Source organism: Cyclopterus lumpus, chromosome 7 (assembly GCF_009769545.1).
Source record: "Cyclopterus lumpus isolate fCycLum1 chromosome 7, fCycLum1.pri, whole genome shotgun sequence".
NCBI classification, from domain to species: domain Eukaryota; kingdom Metazoa; phylum Chordata; class Actinopteri; order Perciformes; family Cyclopteridae; genus Cyclopterus; species Cyclopterus lumpus.
In genome coordinates this window covers 12,278,851-12,295,018 of record NC_046972.1, presented here as the reverse complement: position 1 = coordinate 12,295,018, position 16,168 = coordinate 12,278,851, and the positions used below count along the sequence as shown (strand labels likewise).

At 42.1% G+C, this 16,168-nt stretch overlaps 3 protein-coding genes across 9 annotated transcripts in view; 1 reads left to right on the top strand and 2 right to left on the bottom strand.

Annotated features, from left to right (window-relative positions):
* Positions 1-742, bottom strand: part of scn8aa (sodium channel, voltage gated, type VIII, alpha subunit a) — a 34,960-nt gene extending 34,218 nt beyond the window's left edge. For all 5 annotated transcript variants that reach the window (XM_034536602.1, XM_034536601.1, XM_034536604.1 and 2 more), the window contains exon 1: positions 464-742. In XM_034536602.1, coding sequence (XP_034392493.1) covers positions 464-742 — 279 coding nt within the window. The remainder of the gene's footprint in view (positions 1-463) is intronic.
* A 3,727-nt stretch (positions 743-4,469) lies between these two features.
* Positions 4,470-7,860, top strand: LOC117733795 (transmembrane protease serine 11D). The gene is made up of 5 exons (XM_034537687.1): positions 4,470-4,539; positions 5,400-5,583; positions 6,560-6,837; positions 7,393-7,535; positions 7,621-7,860. The coding sequence occupies exons 1-5, from the start codon at positions 4,470-4,472 to the stop codon at positions 7,858-7,860; spliced, it is 915 nt and encodes a 304-aa protein (XP_034393578.1).
* A 1,231-nt stretch (positions 7,861-9,091) lies between these two features.
* The window catches only part of dip2ba (disco-interacting protein 2 homolog Ba), a 35,937-nt gene continuing 28,860 nt past the window's right edge, over positions 9,092-16,168 (bottom strand). For 2 of the 3 annotated variants that reach the window (XM_034536190.1, XM_034536189.1), the window contains 13 exons: positions 15,920-16,043; positions 15,672-15,793; positions 14,882-14,993; positions 14,376-14,485; positions 14,102-14,232; positions 13,830-13,998; positions 13,201-13,371; positions 12,940-13,001; positions 12,798-12,855; positions 12,594-12,668; positions 12,206-12,380; positions 11,882-12,005; positions 9,092-11,776 (listed from right to left, as the gene is read on the bottom strand). In XM_034536190.1, the coding sequence (XP_034392081.1) occupies positions 11,524-11,776; positions 11,882-12,005; positions 12,206-12,380; positions 12,594-12,668; positions 12,798-12,855; positions 12,940-13,001; positions 13,201-13,371; positions 13,830-13,998; positions 14,102-14,232; positions 14,376-14,485; positions 14,882-14,993; positions 15,672-15,793; positions 15,920-16,043 (1,686 nt within the window). In that variant the 3' untranslated portion in view covers positions 9,092-11,523. Of the gene's footprint in view, positions 11,777-11,881; positions 12,006-12,205; positions 12,381-12,593; positions 12,669-12,797; positions 12,856-12,939; positions 13,002-13,200; positions 13,372-13,829; positions 13,999-14,101; positions 14,233-14,375; positions 14,486-14,881; positions 14,994-15,671; positions 15,794-15,919; positions 16,044-16,168 lie in introns of those variants that run through there. The other variant, XR_004609681.1, reaches the window with a different exon arrangement.

The following is a 16,168-nucleotide window of genomic DNA, read 5'->3' as shown; positions in this document are numbered from 1 at the left end:
ATCTGCGTAAGCATCAACATTGGTGTGTTTGCTGATCAATTTGGGAAAATGATCACCAGGACCACATGACAACCATCTTGATCTTAATATGTTCTAAATAATATCCTTCGGAGGCTATCTATCAAGATGCCACACAAACAAATAAGTAACTTTGACTAATGAAACAGAAATGACCAAATCTGAAAAACCACACCTCAACTGACTTTGCTTTCAGAATTCAAAGAGGCACATGAGACGGGTTGTGATGTAATGCAATGTAATCCTATTCTGGCAATACAGAGTTAGTATTAGAGATGCTTGACACATATACAGTTGTAATATGAGAGGTTGGACGCCCGAGTTAGAGGGACAAATAGCATTTGACACCCAGTCCTAGTCAGAAACATCCTTTGGTTTAAACAACTCTGCTAAATGTGGGTTGATAACATCACTACGCATGATTTGTGTGTGTTTGCAAACTAACTTTCTGAGAATTCAGGTAGTATGGGTCCAGCTCCTGCAGTGGTACCGCCACCAATCCCTTCGGGATGTCCCCATAGATGTAGGGCAGGCTCTTCCCAGCCTCCAAGTCGGTGTTGGGCTTGGGCTTGTTCTCGTCATCATCATCGCGGTAGCTGCTGTCCTGCTTGGGTGGCTTCTTGTTCTTCTCCTCATTGATGCGCAGCTCAATATTCACCAAAGATTCCAAAGTAAACTTCTTTAAGCTATTAGGTCCTGGCGTTGCATTAAGGGGTGCAGCCATGTTTTCATCCTGCAGCTACCTGGTGTTTAGGTGTGTACCATCCACAGTAACAGCTCTGCCAGAGGTGCAGACAAGAGGAAAAGTTAAACACAATATTTTCTCAAAGACCTATTACCTGGGATGTTGAACATTATAATCTAAATGTAGCTATAAAATGTCACTTTTCAGCCATAATCCTAGACTTTTTTCTTTGAGCATAGGAAGATGTTTGGAACAAGTGACCAAATGCATAAGGGCAGCTCCCAAACACCCAAATGTATACATGTTTACGAAAACATGTTTCCAGATTGTGTCAGAAGTTGTGATCTTAAAGTCTGTGATGTCCTCCCCCTGGTTTTGGTATAGTAAATAAATGATTATTAATAACCTAAGATACTACAAAAAAAGTGTTCTATCTTTATTTATAATATTACCATTTATCAAATTGCTTGGTTTTCCTTTATCCAAATGAATGTCGATAAGAAAAGACAGGCGATAAATAGCAGCCCAGAGCAAAAGACTTCAACAAGGAGACATCCTGTTATTATGATAGTGTTCTTTACAATGTTATTTGTCAATCCACAAAAAATGCTCAGGAGCCAATCAGTGGAATGTTTACTTCAATCCGTCTCCAACACTTGCCACCTATGGACAAGTATTCATAATGTCTCACTCACTCTTTGAATAACTGGCTACCAGATCTACGGTAATTATAGTAAAGTGGAATATCTTTTTCAAGATATTAAGTTATTGAGCTCCCTCATCCTACAGTCTCTTCCTCCCTTTGACTTTACCTGAGTTACGGTAAACGGAAAACCTAAACAGACTTGTGTTTAATGTTTCGTTAACATCAACAGAGAAAAACCAGAACAATGATACATCTGATACATGATAGGATATATCTAACTGGTATCTTAACATATGCTCAGTGACTTATTTCATAATAATAAATGAATAGATAAATTCGATGTAAGAATATACTGAGGTCATGGACAGTGGACCTTAGGTATATAGTTTATATAATGTATTGTAGGTATATATTTATAATATGTCAAATGATTAGCCAATAACCAGCACACTTAGATGAAAAAGGGAATTGATGGTTACATGACAACTGTTCACGCTGCAGGACATTTCAGGGTTAATATACGAATGTGGGGCAGTGCTAGAGGAACGAGGAGTTCAGTGGTAACACAGCCACACCTGAACTATTTTAAAGATGGCTGTTATTTGATTTTGTGCTACATTTTCAACATTACATTTCACTCTAAATCCCCTTGTCATTACACACAAACCTTTGTTTTTCACTCTACGGTGGCGGAGGGAAAAGCGTGATGCAGCCTAAATAAGGACAGCACTACATCCCCCCATATCTGTAGCAGTAGCAGATATCACACAGCAAAGACTCTATAGGGGGGGGGGGGGGGAGAGACACATGAAAACATGCAGCCAGGGAGCCAAGACGTCTGTTTTAAAATGGACCCCGGAACCTCGCAGTCTCTGAGCCTTCTGTTGCTCTGCTGGCGCTGTCCACTTCAGGTCCACACGAGCACACACACACACACACACACACACACACACACACACACACACACACACACACACACACACACACACACACACACACACACACACACACACACACACACACACACACACACACACACACACACACACAAACATGCACGCATATGCACGAAAGCATACATGCAGGGTTGATAGAGAGAGAAAAAAATCATCACCGCTCGAACTGTAAACCCGTGTTGCTGTAATCAAGCCTTCTGGCTGAGCCCGTACGCCTGCACTGCCTGCGTCCGTTCTCTTCTTTATAAGTGACAACACTCGTCTTGGTGTCTCGGTCTCGTGGGTTGCACATTGCCGACATTCAGGTTTGGACGTGCAATCATTTAACATGGCAAACCGGCACGTTTTCTTAGCATGTTTCCACTTCTTTTCAGAGACGCCGTGAAAAAGACTTGTTTACCGAACCTGCTAAATGGGAAGGACGCCGTTACCTGCCTTTGTTTCTTAATTTCTTTCATTGAATATAAAAGTGCCGCTCGGCCACGGAGAGAAGCAGGAGGTTACACTGCGCATGGAAGTGGCCCGCTACACCAAATTGGCCAAAGCGTTATTGCTGCAGTGGGTGGTTTGCGTGTGGAAATTGTCACGCTGTGGTAAACGCAACGGTGGATTTGTCACAGTCACAAATGTGATGTCGATGTATAAAAATGAATTAAATCATTGTGTCGCTATTGTTATTAAATTATTGTAAAAAAAAAAAAAAAAGACAAATAAGATTGTTTTTTTTTCTTTTTTGGATATTCGGTGCTTTTTTGCGCGTTGTCTTGAAGGATCTGCACCACCACACCCGCGAAGCCCTGTCGACTGTCAAATCAATATAGGCTCTATCTGTGCACATGATAATCCAGAGGATGACGAGAAACCCCAGAATAAATACACACAAACAGTCTTAAAAATGAGGTTAAACATGACAAATAAGAGGAGTAGAGTTAACAGTTACGATGCTGCCACGCCAACATCACCTGGAGGAATGTACATGTCTTGGGTATTGATGGTGGAAGGAGGATCGGGCTACTCACATAGCATCGAAGCCTTATGGTGTTTCAAGAGCACCATCCTGTAATCCAGAGGGTAGACTATATAAAATCAAAAAAAGTGAACACAATTTGAAGAAAAAAAAATCTTTAGTTGTGGCTTTTGGGGGGTCTGGAGCAGTCACACGGCGCACTACCTGCAGCCTAAACTACGAGGCATTTTCTCTCTCAAAGGTCTAAGCAACGCCTCAGATGCTCGACGAAAATAGTTCATCCGATAAATTCCTTGCGATCGACATCAACTGTTTGTCACATGTATGTATTCGTGCTCTGGTCCAACCGATAGATGCTCAGCACGCGCAGACACCCTCTTCCATCCAGCTCCAAAAAAGAAGATGCGGGGCAGTGTGCAGCTCTGCGACATTTACGCAAGGATACCGACAGTGAGCAAATTGTACCGTCACCTAAAACCATATGAACCGTTTTCTCAAACGATTATGAATGAAGGATACTCACTTTGTAAGCGTTACAATAAATCGGGAAAGCCGTTGCAGAAGTGCAGATGGGGAAAAGACTGGGGAGAAACTGCGGCCGTCGCCATATTGCTGCTGCTATCTTCCCCCTCACCGCGAGCAGTTTCCTGCATAATTGATGACTCTCGGCAGAATGTAAGGGAGTGTCGGCAAGTGCGTTTCGTGAAAACGCAAAGGTCATTTAGGCCTGCAGCCTGCACACCTCAGTGTGTGGCTCACACAATGCAGCTCGTGGGCTCAGAGATGAGCGCGGATGGGATGTAATGCTGGAGGCATTCAGTTAGAGACCACTTCCACGAGACACCTATGTTCTGAATACACCATCATTCAGATCATATTACATCCAGGCTAATGTAAATAAGATTACACGTGTACTTTGTCAGATACATTTATAACAATGTTAACTATAAGTGGGTTTAAGATTCATATTTGTGAAACACGCTTTCATCGCTGAGTAATGGCTAACTATTGTAATGTATTTTTCTGTTGGGATATTATCTGAGAAAATAGTTATATTGCTATGTATTTGTAATGTTGTATTGTAATGATCTAACGTTACTACACAGTTCATTTTACCTTTGACGCACCTGCCATGACGTCATCGGCCGGAAACAACAGACGTTGTTTTGGTTCGCGGTGAAAACCGCGTGAAACTAAATGGAGTTCACGGCGCTTGTGCTGCTCGTGGTCGCTCCCTATTTCAGCGCGCTGGCTTCCCCGCGGGATGGTGAGTACAGCACCGGGGGGGACGCGTCCCAAAGCTTCAGAAAGACGTGTAACGTTACCGTGATTCATTTAAGGGCCTTGTTCTGTGTGGCGGTCACAGAGGAGCCAACCGTTACCCACCCATCATGGGTAACGGTGACGTTGCGTCGTCACTGCGGCCATGGTCGTACAAAGTAACGTTAGCTAGCTAACCCTCAGGAGAGGAGCCATTGACCCTTTATTCTATTAACATTTAAAGTGACACTCAAATAAATAACAACATAACATCCAAATATAAAGGAACATTTGAATTCATTAGCAATAAAACAGCCTTGTTCTTGAGTTTTGCTTTACGGCCTATGTTGGCCTGGTTACATGGTCACGTGACCGAGTCAGTTAGCTGATTGAAAAACGAGGTGAAGCTAAACACCAATCAGGAGCAGACATGGCGTCCAAAGCCCTGGGGGCCACTCCTCTAGCTCCTGAGATGTACAAAGGGGTTTACTAAAGCTTAAACAAGAAATCATTTAGATCATGAAACAAAAACTACATTCTGGTTTGTAAAGCCGCTTTTATTAAAAGCTAATCACATCACAAATTTCCACAACCTTGTTACGTATTAAAATTCCCTGACCAATCATATTTGAGAAACTGAAACCGGAAAATTGTTGGCAATTCTTTCTTGTAATGGACTTATTTTCTGTTGATTAACACATTCATGAATTGGCTAATTGTATCAGAACCAATCTAGAGTGGTTCTATGTCAGAAGGGTCACACACCTAGAATGCAGCTATCCGTCACCCCAACTGTACCCAACAAAGTAAAAACCAGGATGTCTATTTAAATATTACATGGACATTTCTTGTGATTGTATGTGTGAGGCTGTGGGCAGCGGTTCCTGGTCGCCCCCCCTGGTACGTCTCGTATAGTGGGGGGCCGGGAGGCCCCTGAGGGGGCTTGGCCCTGGCAGGTCAGCATCCAGATCCAGTCAAGGCACCATTGCGGCGGGACAATTGTCAGCAGCCTCATGGTGCTCACTGCAACACACTGCTTCCACAAATACATGTGAGTAACTGACTCTGAATGACCTGCACTCACATTTAGTATATAACTCGTTCTGTATTTGATATGGAAAGCTTTACTTCTCAGGTGAATTAATGATATGTAAAAACGAGTGAGACATTTTGTTAAGTTAACAGCATTTTCCAGCTATTAAATATGTCTGGCACCCAACACTTGGATTTGTGACTTAACAAAACAACCTGAAACAACTGATAAACTTCAATGAGGCCAAGTCTTCTGTGACCGAGGTGCATGTGCACTAGTTTTAAGAAAACTATCTATTTAATATGTAAAGAGAAAGTAGACTTGAAGGTGATGATAACAAATATTATACACGGACATATCTACAAGTCCTGGATGTAACCAGAGGTCCATATGAGCAGCTGTGTGATTGTGACATTGTATTCAAGCTCAGTAGTTTAAACAGTGAAGGTTGTATATGTTGTGAAGAAGCAACACGTGTGTTAAATGTAATGATGGACAGATAGAAGCTGGTTTGCACATCAAACATTCCCTGTAACAAACACAGTCCTTGAAGATGAAACACCCAGTGGCCTATGAATTCAACTCTGAAACAAATTAATGCTGCTGCACGGGATTCAACCTAGTTTGATCTAACGTTGTGATTTCTATTTATTTACTTTATTCTTTTTACAAAAGTGTTCATGTTTGACATTCTCTTAATGTGTGTGTGTGTTAGAGAGTGTAAGTGTGTGCATGATGTATATCTGTTTGGGTATGTTCATCAAGATGTTGAACTTATATTTTCTTGTTTTTCATCTCCTTTCACACCCCACACGAACAAGAGAACGTACAGTACAGTATATATACATTTTACATGTACATTTAAAGGATGCCATCTCCGAGTAACTAATGAAACCAACCTTTGTTTGAGATTAAAGATAAAAATGCACAGCTGGCTTAGTTTGTAAACGAAAAGGCAGTCAGAGTCATAAACAGTCCAGTGTATTGTTTCCAGGAAGATCAGCAGGAGCCATTTCCGTGTGGTGGCAGGACTTAATCTGTTATCCGCTCCAGGAAATCAAACCCAGATCCGCTCCATCCGTGAAGTCCAAATGCACAAGGACTTCAATACCGCCACGTCTGACAACGATGTGACACTCGTGCTCCTCAGCTCTCCCTTCAAGTTCTCAGACCACATCCAGCCGGTCTGCACTCCTCATAATGTGACTCATGAGTTCATCCTCAACTTCAGCCACTGTTTTATCACCGGATGGGGGAGCAGCTATTACAGAGGTTGGTTTAAACACTCGCTGATTCTGCATCCTTGACGACTTCTGTGACTAACACAGATTCACTGGGAAGAACAAGACACGTGAACCTTTACTGAATCGAGACGTCCTTTGAGTTCTAAACCTATGTTTAAAAAGAGATTTAGCGTGAGCGGAAGAGACAGTCCAAGACTTTTTCCATCCCAGACTGGAGCAGTGAAGCCCAGTCCTAGTGTGGCATCAACATGTAGGGTCAACAATGTAATCACCAGGCGAAACTCTCAAAAGGTCATTTCAAGTGTTAATTAATGTACAGCATCATAACTTCCCCTATGAAGACATTTTAGATTATTTCAACAGTGTTTAACAATGTTGTTATTCATCTGTTTAAACACCAGCCGCCATGTCTGGGTGCTCACAAGAGCAGTCGTAGTTGTATCTGCTTATATATATTACAATTTATAAAATATTCCTAGACTGCTTATGAATGATACAAATGTATATTGTTGTTTTTATATGTGGCTCTTATATATAGTTGCTTAGCCTTTTATAAATCAAGTATCATCTTGGTAAACTGCAGGTACGCTGAAGAACAGATTGCAGGAAGCTCAGGTGGAGCTTATTGACCGGAGAACGTGTAACCTGATCACCTGGTATGGCGGCATCATCACTGAAAACATGATCTGTGCTGGGCTGGAGAGCGGGGCATCTGATTCCTGTCAGGTGATGGTACTTTACATGTTGGTAAACTGCTCGCTGCAGGTTTCATTTCCACAAGACATGACTGCTGTTTGTGTGCGTGCCTCAGGGCGACAGCGGCGGCCCCCTGCAGTGTTACAGCGAGGACGAGGACAGGTTTTATGTGGTCGGAGTGACGAGCTTTGGGCACATGTGCGGACTTCGTCGCAGGCCGGGGGTGTACGCCAGAACCAGCAGGTTTGCAGGTTGGCTGAACCGGAGTCAGACGGCATCAGCGTCTGCTGCACACAGACTGAACACAAGACTGATCTCAGCTCTGCTCTGTGCTGCTCTGATCCATCAGCAATAAATATACATATACACCAAGCTCGTTAGATCTTTTTAGCCATGCAGAACTCAAATCTGAACAAATGGAATTGTCATTTCACATTAAAGATGAATGTTTTCGACATGTATTTATGTGTAGTATTATCGATTACTTTCTATTAAGGCCTCCTTGATAGAGGGTTTGATGGTTTATAAGAATGCTTAAACATCATCAAACAATAAATGTAATACATAGGGAGCAAATATCTTGCTACCCTAACTGACCAGAAAACAAACAACTCAAGCATCAAGGTACTGCAAACATATACTGTACTGAGAGCAAAGAAAATCACATTTTCAGACAACCAGTTGTTTCAGCACCCGCTCCAGATCTCACAAGTGATGTTAAGCTTAACTGATTTTAAATGGAATCAATAAAACATGCAAAACCACTGATGTCAGCCAATGATTAAAGATACCTTTTAGTATTATTAAAGGACACGTTTCATTGTTAATCAAAATGTAAAGTGAGAAGTTCGAATTCAAATGATGTTTAATATGTTAATGACCTGTGATGACAGGGAGAGTAAATCCATTTTCATCTGATGAACTAGTAAGACTGCCACCTAGTGGAAGGAATAGGCCATTTTCTTTTAATGCAGCAGCTGCTTCCTGAAGCTTCCAGAGATGTTCGGAGGGAAAATAAGAAAGAACGCGCTAGAAATTCTGACAAAGGATTTTTTTTATTTGACATGAAACACATTCAATGACAGTGTGACAGTGTTTTTGTCAAGTAAGACATGTTAGAAATTATCGCACCATTGACTCGTTCAGAATGTCTTTGCTGCAGCTCGACGATGCATAGTGAACAGCTGTTGAGGTATACATTGTGGGCCCTTGAGGTTTTCTTTTGTGTGAAAGATCCTAATTTCATTACCTCACATGTACATTTACATTTTGTGCTTAGAATAACTTTGGCGGTTTGAAATGCACGCCATTCCTCACAACTGAAATAAATATCAAAATTGAAATGGTGGATATGTCAAATATTCCAAGTTTTCATCAGATCGCAAAGCTGATGAAAACTGGTGATGACGAACCATTTGTAAAACCGAGCAGTGAGTGAAATGTTGGCATGGAAAAAGAATGACCGATTTTCACACAAAAAGGGCATCCAGGAAGAAAACGTCTTCGTTGTGACATTGGAGGAAAGTCTGTTAATTTTCCCTTATTGAATAGCACCAACGTCTATTGAAAATGCTTGAAAGCCAACATGACATTATAAAACTTTATTAAAACTTGTCAAAGTGAAACAGTAGCAACAAAGCAATTATCACACAGCAGCTCAGAAGCTCTAATGCGGCCATATACTGTCTGGCCGACATGTCATCAGTGTCTGTCACGGATGAAAAGTGGTTTACTGACGTGTTGTGCTTTATGTCGAGCTGCTTTTAAATCAAATCATCTGTCTGCAGAAGTTGTGCCGTTTTAAAGAAAGACTATATCAAGAAAATATTGATAAAATCCCTATAAAACATCGGATTCCAAACTCGGATCGAAATAATTAAAATACAGTGGTGGCGACATAAAAAAGAATAAATCAACAAAAAAAAGGTTCAATATTTTGGGATCATTTTCTTACAAAAGACAAACCTTGTTGCACCAGTAAAGCCAATTATCACTGTTGAACTGGACACACTCACACTCCCTCAGGCGCACACACACACACACACACGCACACACATAAAATGATATTGGGAAAGTGCACATTGTTCCTGCCAAAATAATCTGAAACCTTTTTTTCCTCTTTTGCAATGTGATACCATTAAATTAACAATGCAGAAAAATGCTGTCAAGTATGAAAGATCAGTCAAGTTTTTATCGACAAAGTTCATATCCATGTACACATTAACACCAGTAATATTTGACCTCTAAAATACAGTATACAGACAACATCATCACCCTCATTTATTACCTCCATATTGTATATATAAAAGGAGGATTCTGCCATTTTTTAATCACGGGTTCCTTACTGATTGTTAATTCCTAATTAATTTTATTTCAGTGTTACAGACATTCAGAGAAATTGGTTTAAATGGTAATGATGAAATGAGAAAGTCCAGACCGCAAAGGTTTTTGCAAAAAGAACTAGACACCCCCCTTTCCTCTAAAACATAAGATATTATGAGTGTATTATGAGTTATAAACGGCAGTCAGATTCCACGAGTGAAAAACGGTGGAATAGTCCTTTAAATACACGAACAGTACAGCTAGAAATGAGGGATTAAAACATAAAAAGTACAGAATTCCATAAGTTTAGTAAGGCAAAGTTCTGTCCTCATTTTTGATATTGTATTTATTCAAACTTTGACAGTCTGTAATCATTAATATCACCGTGATAAAAAGGCACTGACTTGCCTTCTGATGATCTACATTTATCTAATCGACTGACGCTAACATTAAGTGAAAGATGCTCTTTTCTTTAACGCGGGAAACTACACACAGACTGAAAGCTAGCGGCTCACTTCCGTTCAAGCCAGGAAACAAGGTTCACTCACCTGTTATGGAGCTTTCACTCGTATTACTCAGTCCTCATTCAATGAGTCTGTCTGAAGTCGGTGATCAATTCTCCCCCTTTTAGTTAACACTACTAATCAATCCACTGCTGCGTGACTCCATGGCTTGTTACAGATTTTTGTTTTTTCATGGCCTGCATATTGTCATTGACTGCGTTCAAAATTAGCATGCGCACCTAAACCACCAGGTATAGATTCTTTGTCTGAAAATCTGTGCATTTAAAAAAATGGTATTAGTATTTCACAATCATCTAACGGACTGACTCACATCGAAATGTTTCTGCCCATCAACGATAATATCCAGGTTTGTATGTTTAAGAAGCAAGTCTTTCTTTTCCCACACCAACAAATGATTCAAGTGTATTTTTTTCGGACATTTTGTAACGTGTGAATGCCAACAGCACGTCTCCAGTATGGGATGGGAACTGAGAGCCATTGTGCACCTGGGGGGGGGGGGGCAGGCAATCTGCCACGACCGCCCTCGTAGGGCTGCACTCACTGGTGGCACTATTTAATACTGATGTGGATTTGCTCTCATGAAAGCAGCAAACATGGGGGGAGTCCCTTTGAGGCAGGAAGCGGACTCAGAGGTGCAAGGACTTAAAGTGCAAGAGGATGAAAGTTCCAGCTCCTCTCAACAGTTTGAGTGTGCCATCCTGCCTTCAAGAATCAATGGGGTTAAAAAAAGAAGCACACGAGGATGAAGGGTTCAGGATAAAAACCAAGGAATGGAAGGAGGGTGAAAGTATGGAACTAAAAACGTCTTTAAAAACACAAACTGGAGCCATGAGGGAGAAGTGGGATGCACGGAGAGAATGAAGATTCAATTTCCTCCATTTGACAAGTGGATTTACTATCAAGAGGACAGAAAATGTCCGCCCCCCTCAGTAGATTTCAGTGAACCGGCTGCAGCGATTGAGCAGGTGGAAGCAAAGAAGAAATAGTTTCTGAAAGGGAAGCGTGTTTTCATTACAGTACTCAAACTGTACTTGCATCCCCACATTGTTTGGTGTTTTAAATGTGTATCTGAGCTTGAACATCAGGGTTTCTACTGAATGCACCCCAAAGTCCTTCTCCCTCACGTCTGTTTTCTGAGCCTGGCTCAGTTTTCTGCATTTTCATCAGTTGAATCACATGTTGTAAGCCACGTAGATTGGGTCCAGTTGGTCTGCCAGGAAGGAGTCTCGCAGGTGCATCCTCTGCTTCTCTCCTCTGGAGTTGATGGGGATCACCCCGGGGTCCACGATGACCACTACCCCGACGATGAGGTGGTGCTCCTCCAGGACCACGTTGGTGACAAGGGGCACCAGGTCCAAGGCCTCCTGCTCCGAGCCGCTCAGCTCCGCCACCACCACCAGCAGGTTGGTCCATGTAAACACAGCACTGAGGAGCAAAAGGTATTCAGTCACGGGTTTTCTATGCTGTTTCTCATTGAGTGTTGAAGAAGAAAAACATAATCATGAAAAATGACCAATTGAAGAACCTCACCTTTCTGCGATGCAGCGGTGTGCTCGGGACACAGATGTTTCGATGTCGATGGGGTGATAGCGCAGCCCCCTTAACTCCAACGTTTCATCAAGAGAGCCCACCACAAACAAGGCATCATGACGATCTGTGGCGTAGAAGAACAAAGGTATTTGACTATTAATAGTTATGGACTTAACTATGGTTAGATGATATGAAAACCTATGCTGAGTATTATATAAGTATACATTTATGATAGCTTATTATTATCGCCCCCCTTCAAGATTGGCCAAAAACAAAGGCTACATGGAAGTGAATGAGGTCAACTTTTTTCAAATGTCCTCTCACCTCCGCTTGCATCCAGCAGCTCAGTCCTCTTGATGAAGCCCAGGTAGCCCGTCCTGGCCCACAGAGTGTGGGGCTCCCCAAAGCTGAGTTTGGTGTTGAAGTGATCTGCCTGCAGGCTCTCCTCCCCATAGATGGTGTAGTAGCCACTGGCACTGTGAGGGCTGTTCACCCAGATCTGAACCGGGAGAAAGAAAAAGGTGTGTAGGTGTCACAGTAAATCCAAGATTTTACACATTCAAATTAATCGCTTTTTTTGTCCAATAGCTGCATTCACTTTGCTCCATGCGAGTGAAACTCAGTATGTTGCAGAATTATAAGAGGACATTGTGAAAATGCTGAAATGTAAAACGTCAGTGTCTGATGATCCTCTGTGCCTCTCTCCACTCACCTCTCCAAGATGTGAATCTCCCAGCGGACCTCTGGTCTCTGGGTTGACTATGATGACCCTCACTCCTGGTAGGATCTGAGAGGAGAACATAACATCAGAGTTTAGCTTTAGAGATAATGAAACCCCTTCCAATACCTATCTGGGTCTGTGACCAGTGAGAGCATCACACACACATGAGTCTTTTAACCAATAATCAATACTTACAGTGCCCGACTCCATGAGTGGAAGGCTCTGTGGCGCTCCTCGCTCCACCAGCCTCACCCTAAATGTCAAAAGATAACCTGTCAAAGCTATGTTTTATTTTTCACCAGTTGGATCATGTGACAACAGTAGTTTCCAGTCTTACCTGTCGTGGCGCAGGGACTTCATGTCAACATAGACGGTGGAGGGGTCTGGTCCAGCAGTGCCCTGAGGATGCAGAGAGGAAAAGCGTTTTGCCTCATTAATCATTCAGTAATACCTAAAGTTGATTTTAAAAAAAAACTGGAGGGCAAGTTTTCAAGATTAAACACTGTAGACTGAAATATGTATATGACACCCTTATAGGATTAGTTGAATTAGGGCGGAAGTGTGAAGATAACTCAGTGTGTGTTGGTATGAAACCAACCTGCAGGCAGATGGCCAGGTTGACCCTGGAGCCAAAGGCGGTGCTGACGGCACGCGCCGATAGGCCGAGATCTTTAAAGAGCTTGGAGAAGGACTGCGTGAGAGCGAGGCGAGGACGCTCCTCTGCTATCACCACACAGCTTCGCACACACGACAGATTCAGACCCCGTGCCTGGAGACACACACGGCTAAATGTTATTCACAGTTTTAACAGTTAAGTGCAGACTGAGCTACAAACATGAACTCAGCATCAGTGGACATTTTTAGCCAAAGTGAATTGAGATATTGAGCTATGCTGAACCACAAGTGACAGATGTATGACAAAAGACACACAATTCCACATCCTGTTAACACTTACACTCCATTTAATAAGTATACAATATATCTGTTTTTTAAAGTAGAAACGTTTTTCTATTTATGTTCCCTATCTGTCTCTCCCCACAATTGCTGTCTTCTCTCTACTGTCACCTCACTAATAAAGATGTAAAGTGTCCAAAAAACAAATGAACAATGACGTTAAAATCAGACCGGTAATTATTAGTTACCTTAACAGCAGGTAAGATTCCACTGTGTTGTGATTAGAGTAGTGACAAACATGACATTTCAAAGGGGTATGAGTGCGATTCTGACCTTCAGCATCTCGGTCTGGGTTCCCAAGCCTTTGGTGCAGAGCTCCATGACAGAGTAGGAGCAGAAGGTGTCTCTGATCTTGTACTGACTGAGCATGCTCAGCCACAGAGGCAGCGAGCTCTCCAGCTCCAGAGGAGGGATAAGGATGGACTGGTGACCTGAGTAAACACTGGGCCAAAAACACACTTGCTACAGAAACAATACCACATTTACACGAACAGCATCTTATACATGATATTCAGTGCGTGTGTGTGTATGTGTGTGTGTGTTACCTGGAGAGGCACCACAGGACGAAGCCCAGGCCACAGTATGGGTCTAGGCAGATGGCTATTTGGCGTGAGGAGTAGAGCTCACACTGCAGCTTAATGGAGCGGCACAGAGTGCTGATTGCAGCATGAGACATCTACCAAGGAAATAAACTCTTAAAACACTGTATGCTGTCACCAAACTACACAATAAGAGCAAAGCGGCTTTATCGAAGTCCCTCTGGCTAAATAAATTGCTTCAGGTTCCATACAGTATGCATGATTAGTGAGAGTCATTTACCTTGACACCAGTCAACATTCCGGTGGTGGACACACTGAAGTCCAGGTAGGCCAGCATCTCAGCTGTAGGCGGTTTGTAAATGTGTGGAGGACGTTTTCTGGGGAGATCATCTGTGAGAAGAGGGGAAGTGGATTATTTTCCTACTGGACAAAATAAAATCACACACTTGCACTGTCTTACTGTTGTGTCATTGTTTGCAAACTGGTAATTGTTCCATGTTTTATCATTTGTCATATGCAGCATCGCTCTGTTGCAACTTTCTGAAAATATATTTAGGTCTACAGGGAGGAGTGTTCAGTCAGACATTAGCTTTCCATAACATAGTCAAAGTTAGACAAACAGGACACCTGGTGGCCAGAAGGCGAACAAGTTTTGTAGTCTCAAGTTTTTGTGCTAAATCCAAGTGCTCCCAGAGATGTGTAATAACAGCTGGTCATCTGCTTAACGGCATGCCTAATGTCTCTAAGCCATTCTTATTTTAACAGATCTCAACAGATCTACAGCACCTGTATCGATGATCGTGGGCCATGTCTTGATGTTGACGCTGGCAGCAGCCTCCCTGGACCTGAGGATCCTCATAAGAGGCTGAGTGGTGAGGATGCAGGCTGCTTTGCTCACCTGTAACACCAAACAAACATATAAAGGAGTTCATTCAACGATATCAAATGCAATGCTTTCACAGTGACCTTGGGTACAAATCCTCCTTTCGAGGCATCGCTCTAATAAAAAGGCATTTAATCATTGTTACACTTTATTGATCCCTAGGGTGAAATTCCATATGATTTGCTTCCCTCCAGGGAAATAAATCACTTATAGAGATCAACAACAGAGGTACTTCACTTTCCAATTATCACAGGTCGCTCTAGTGATTCTTGAGAGCGATATAATATTGACAAAAATGCGGTGAATGTAATAAAACATGTAATTAATAGATATCGCCATGAATCTTCCACAGTTGATTACTTACATTAAGACACATGTTTTTTATATTAAAAGTTTTCTGAAAATCTTTAAATCAAATATAAAATACTGAACATTGGATAAAGCCAGGTTAAAATTTCTTGTTTTATTTTTGGTGAGGCAAAGGTTGAAATGTTATATCTAATATGCATATGCCCAAAATCTTTAAATTGATTAGAGCAGTGTGCATGAAAAATATATTTTTTCCTGGAGAGTCTCCCATTAAAGAGCTGGATAAGATGGAACAAATGCAAACGTATTTGTATTACTTGTTGTACTTGGATAATCTGTGGAAAAGAAGCACTATTAATAAGAAAGCCAGTGGTGTGCACTCACATCGATGATCATGCGGACAGTGGGGAGAGTAGCAGCCAGGTTCTGTGGGTGGGGCGGCCTCACCGTCACAGGGATGACCCCCGCATAGAGACAGCCATAGAAGGCAGCGATTAGGTCAATACCTGCAGAAATAAGAGTAAGACAGCAACCTTGTGAACTGAAACACAGCTACCTGTTCACTGTATATCAAATGAAAAACAAGGTAGGATGCACATCTACAATGATGAGGGGTGTGTGTGTGTGTTTACCTGGGGGATAAAGCAGCACCACATTGTCTCCTGTGTTGAGGCCTCCTCTCTCCATTATGGTCGCTGTGATTTTCTCTGCTCTCTTGTGCAGCTGAGCACAAGTAGCTGTGCACACTGCCACCCCCTACAGTGAAAAGAGAGGAAGTACAGCTGAACTCACCCAACAAAATAGATCACTGTTAGAACCATTATGAAAAGTGAAATAAAAATAAATAAAAAGGTAAGCATTATTTGTGTGTGTGTGTTATT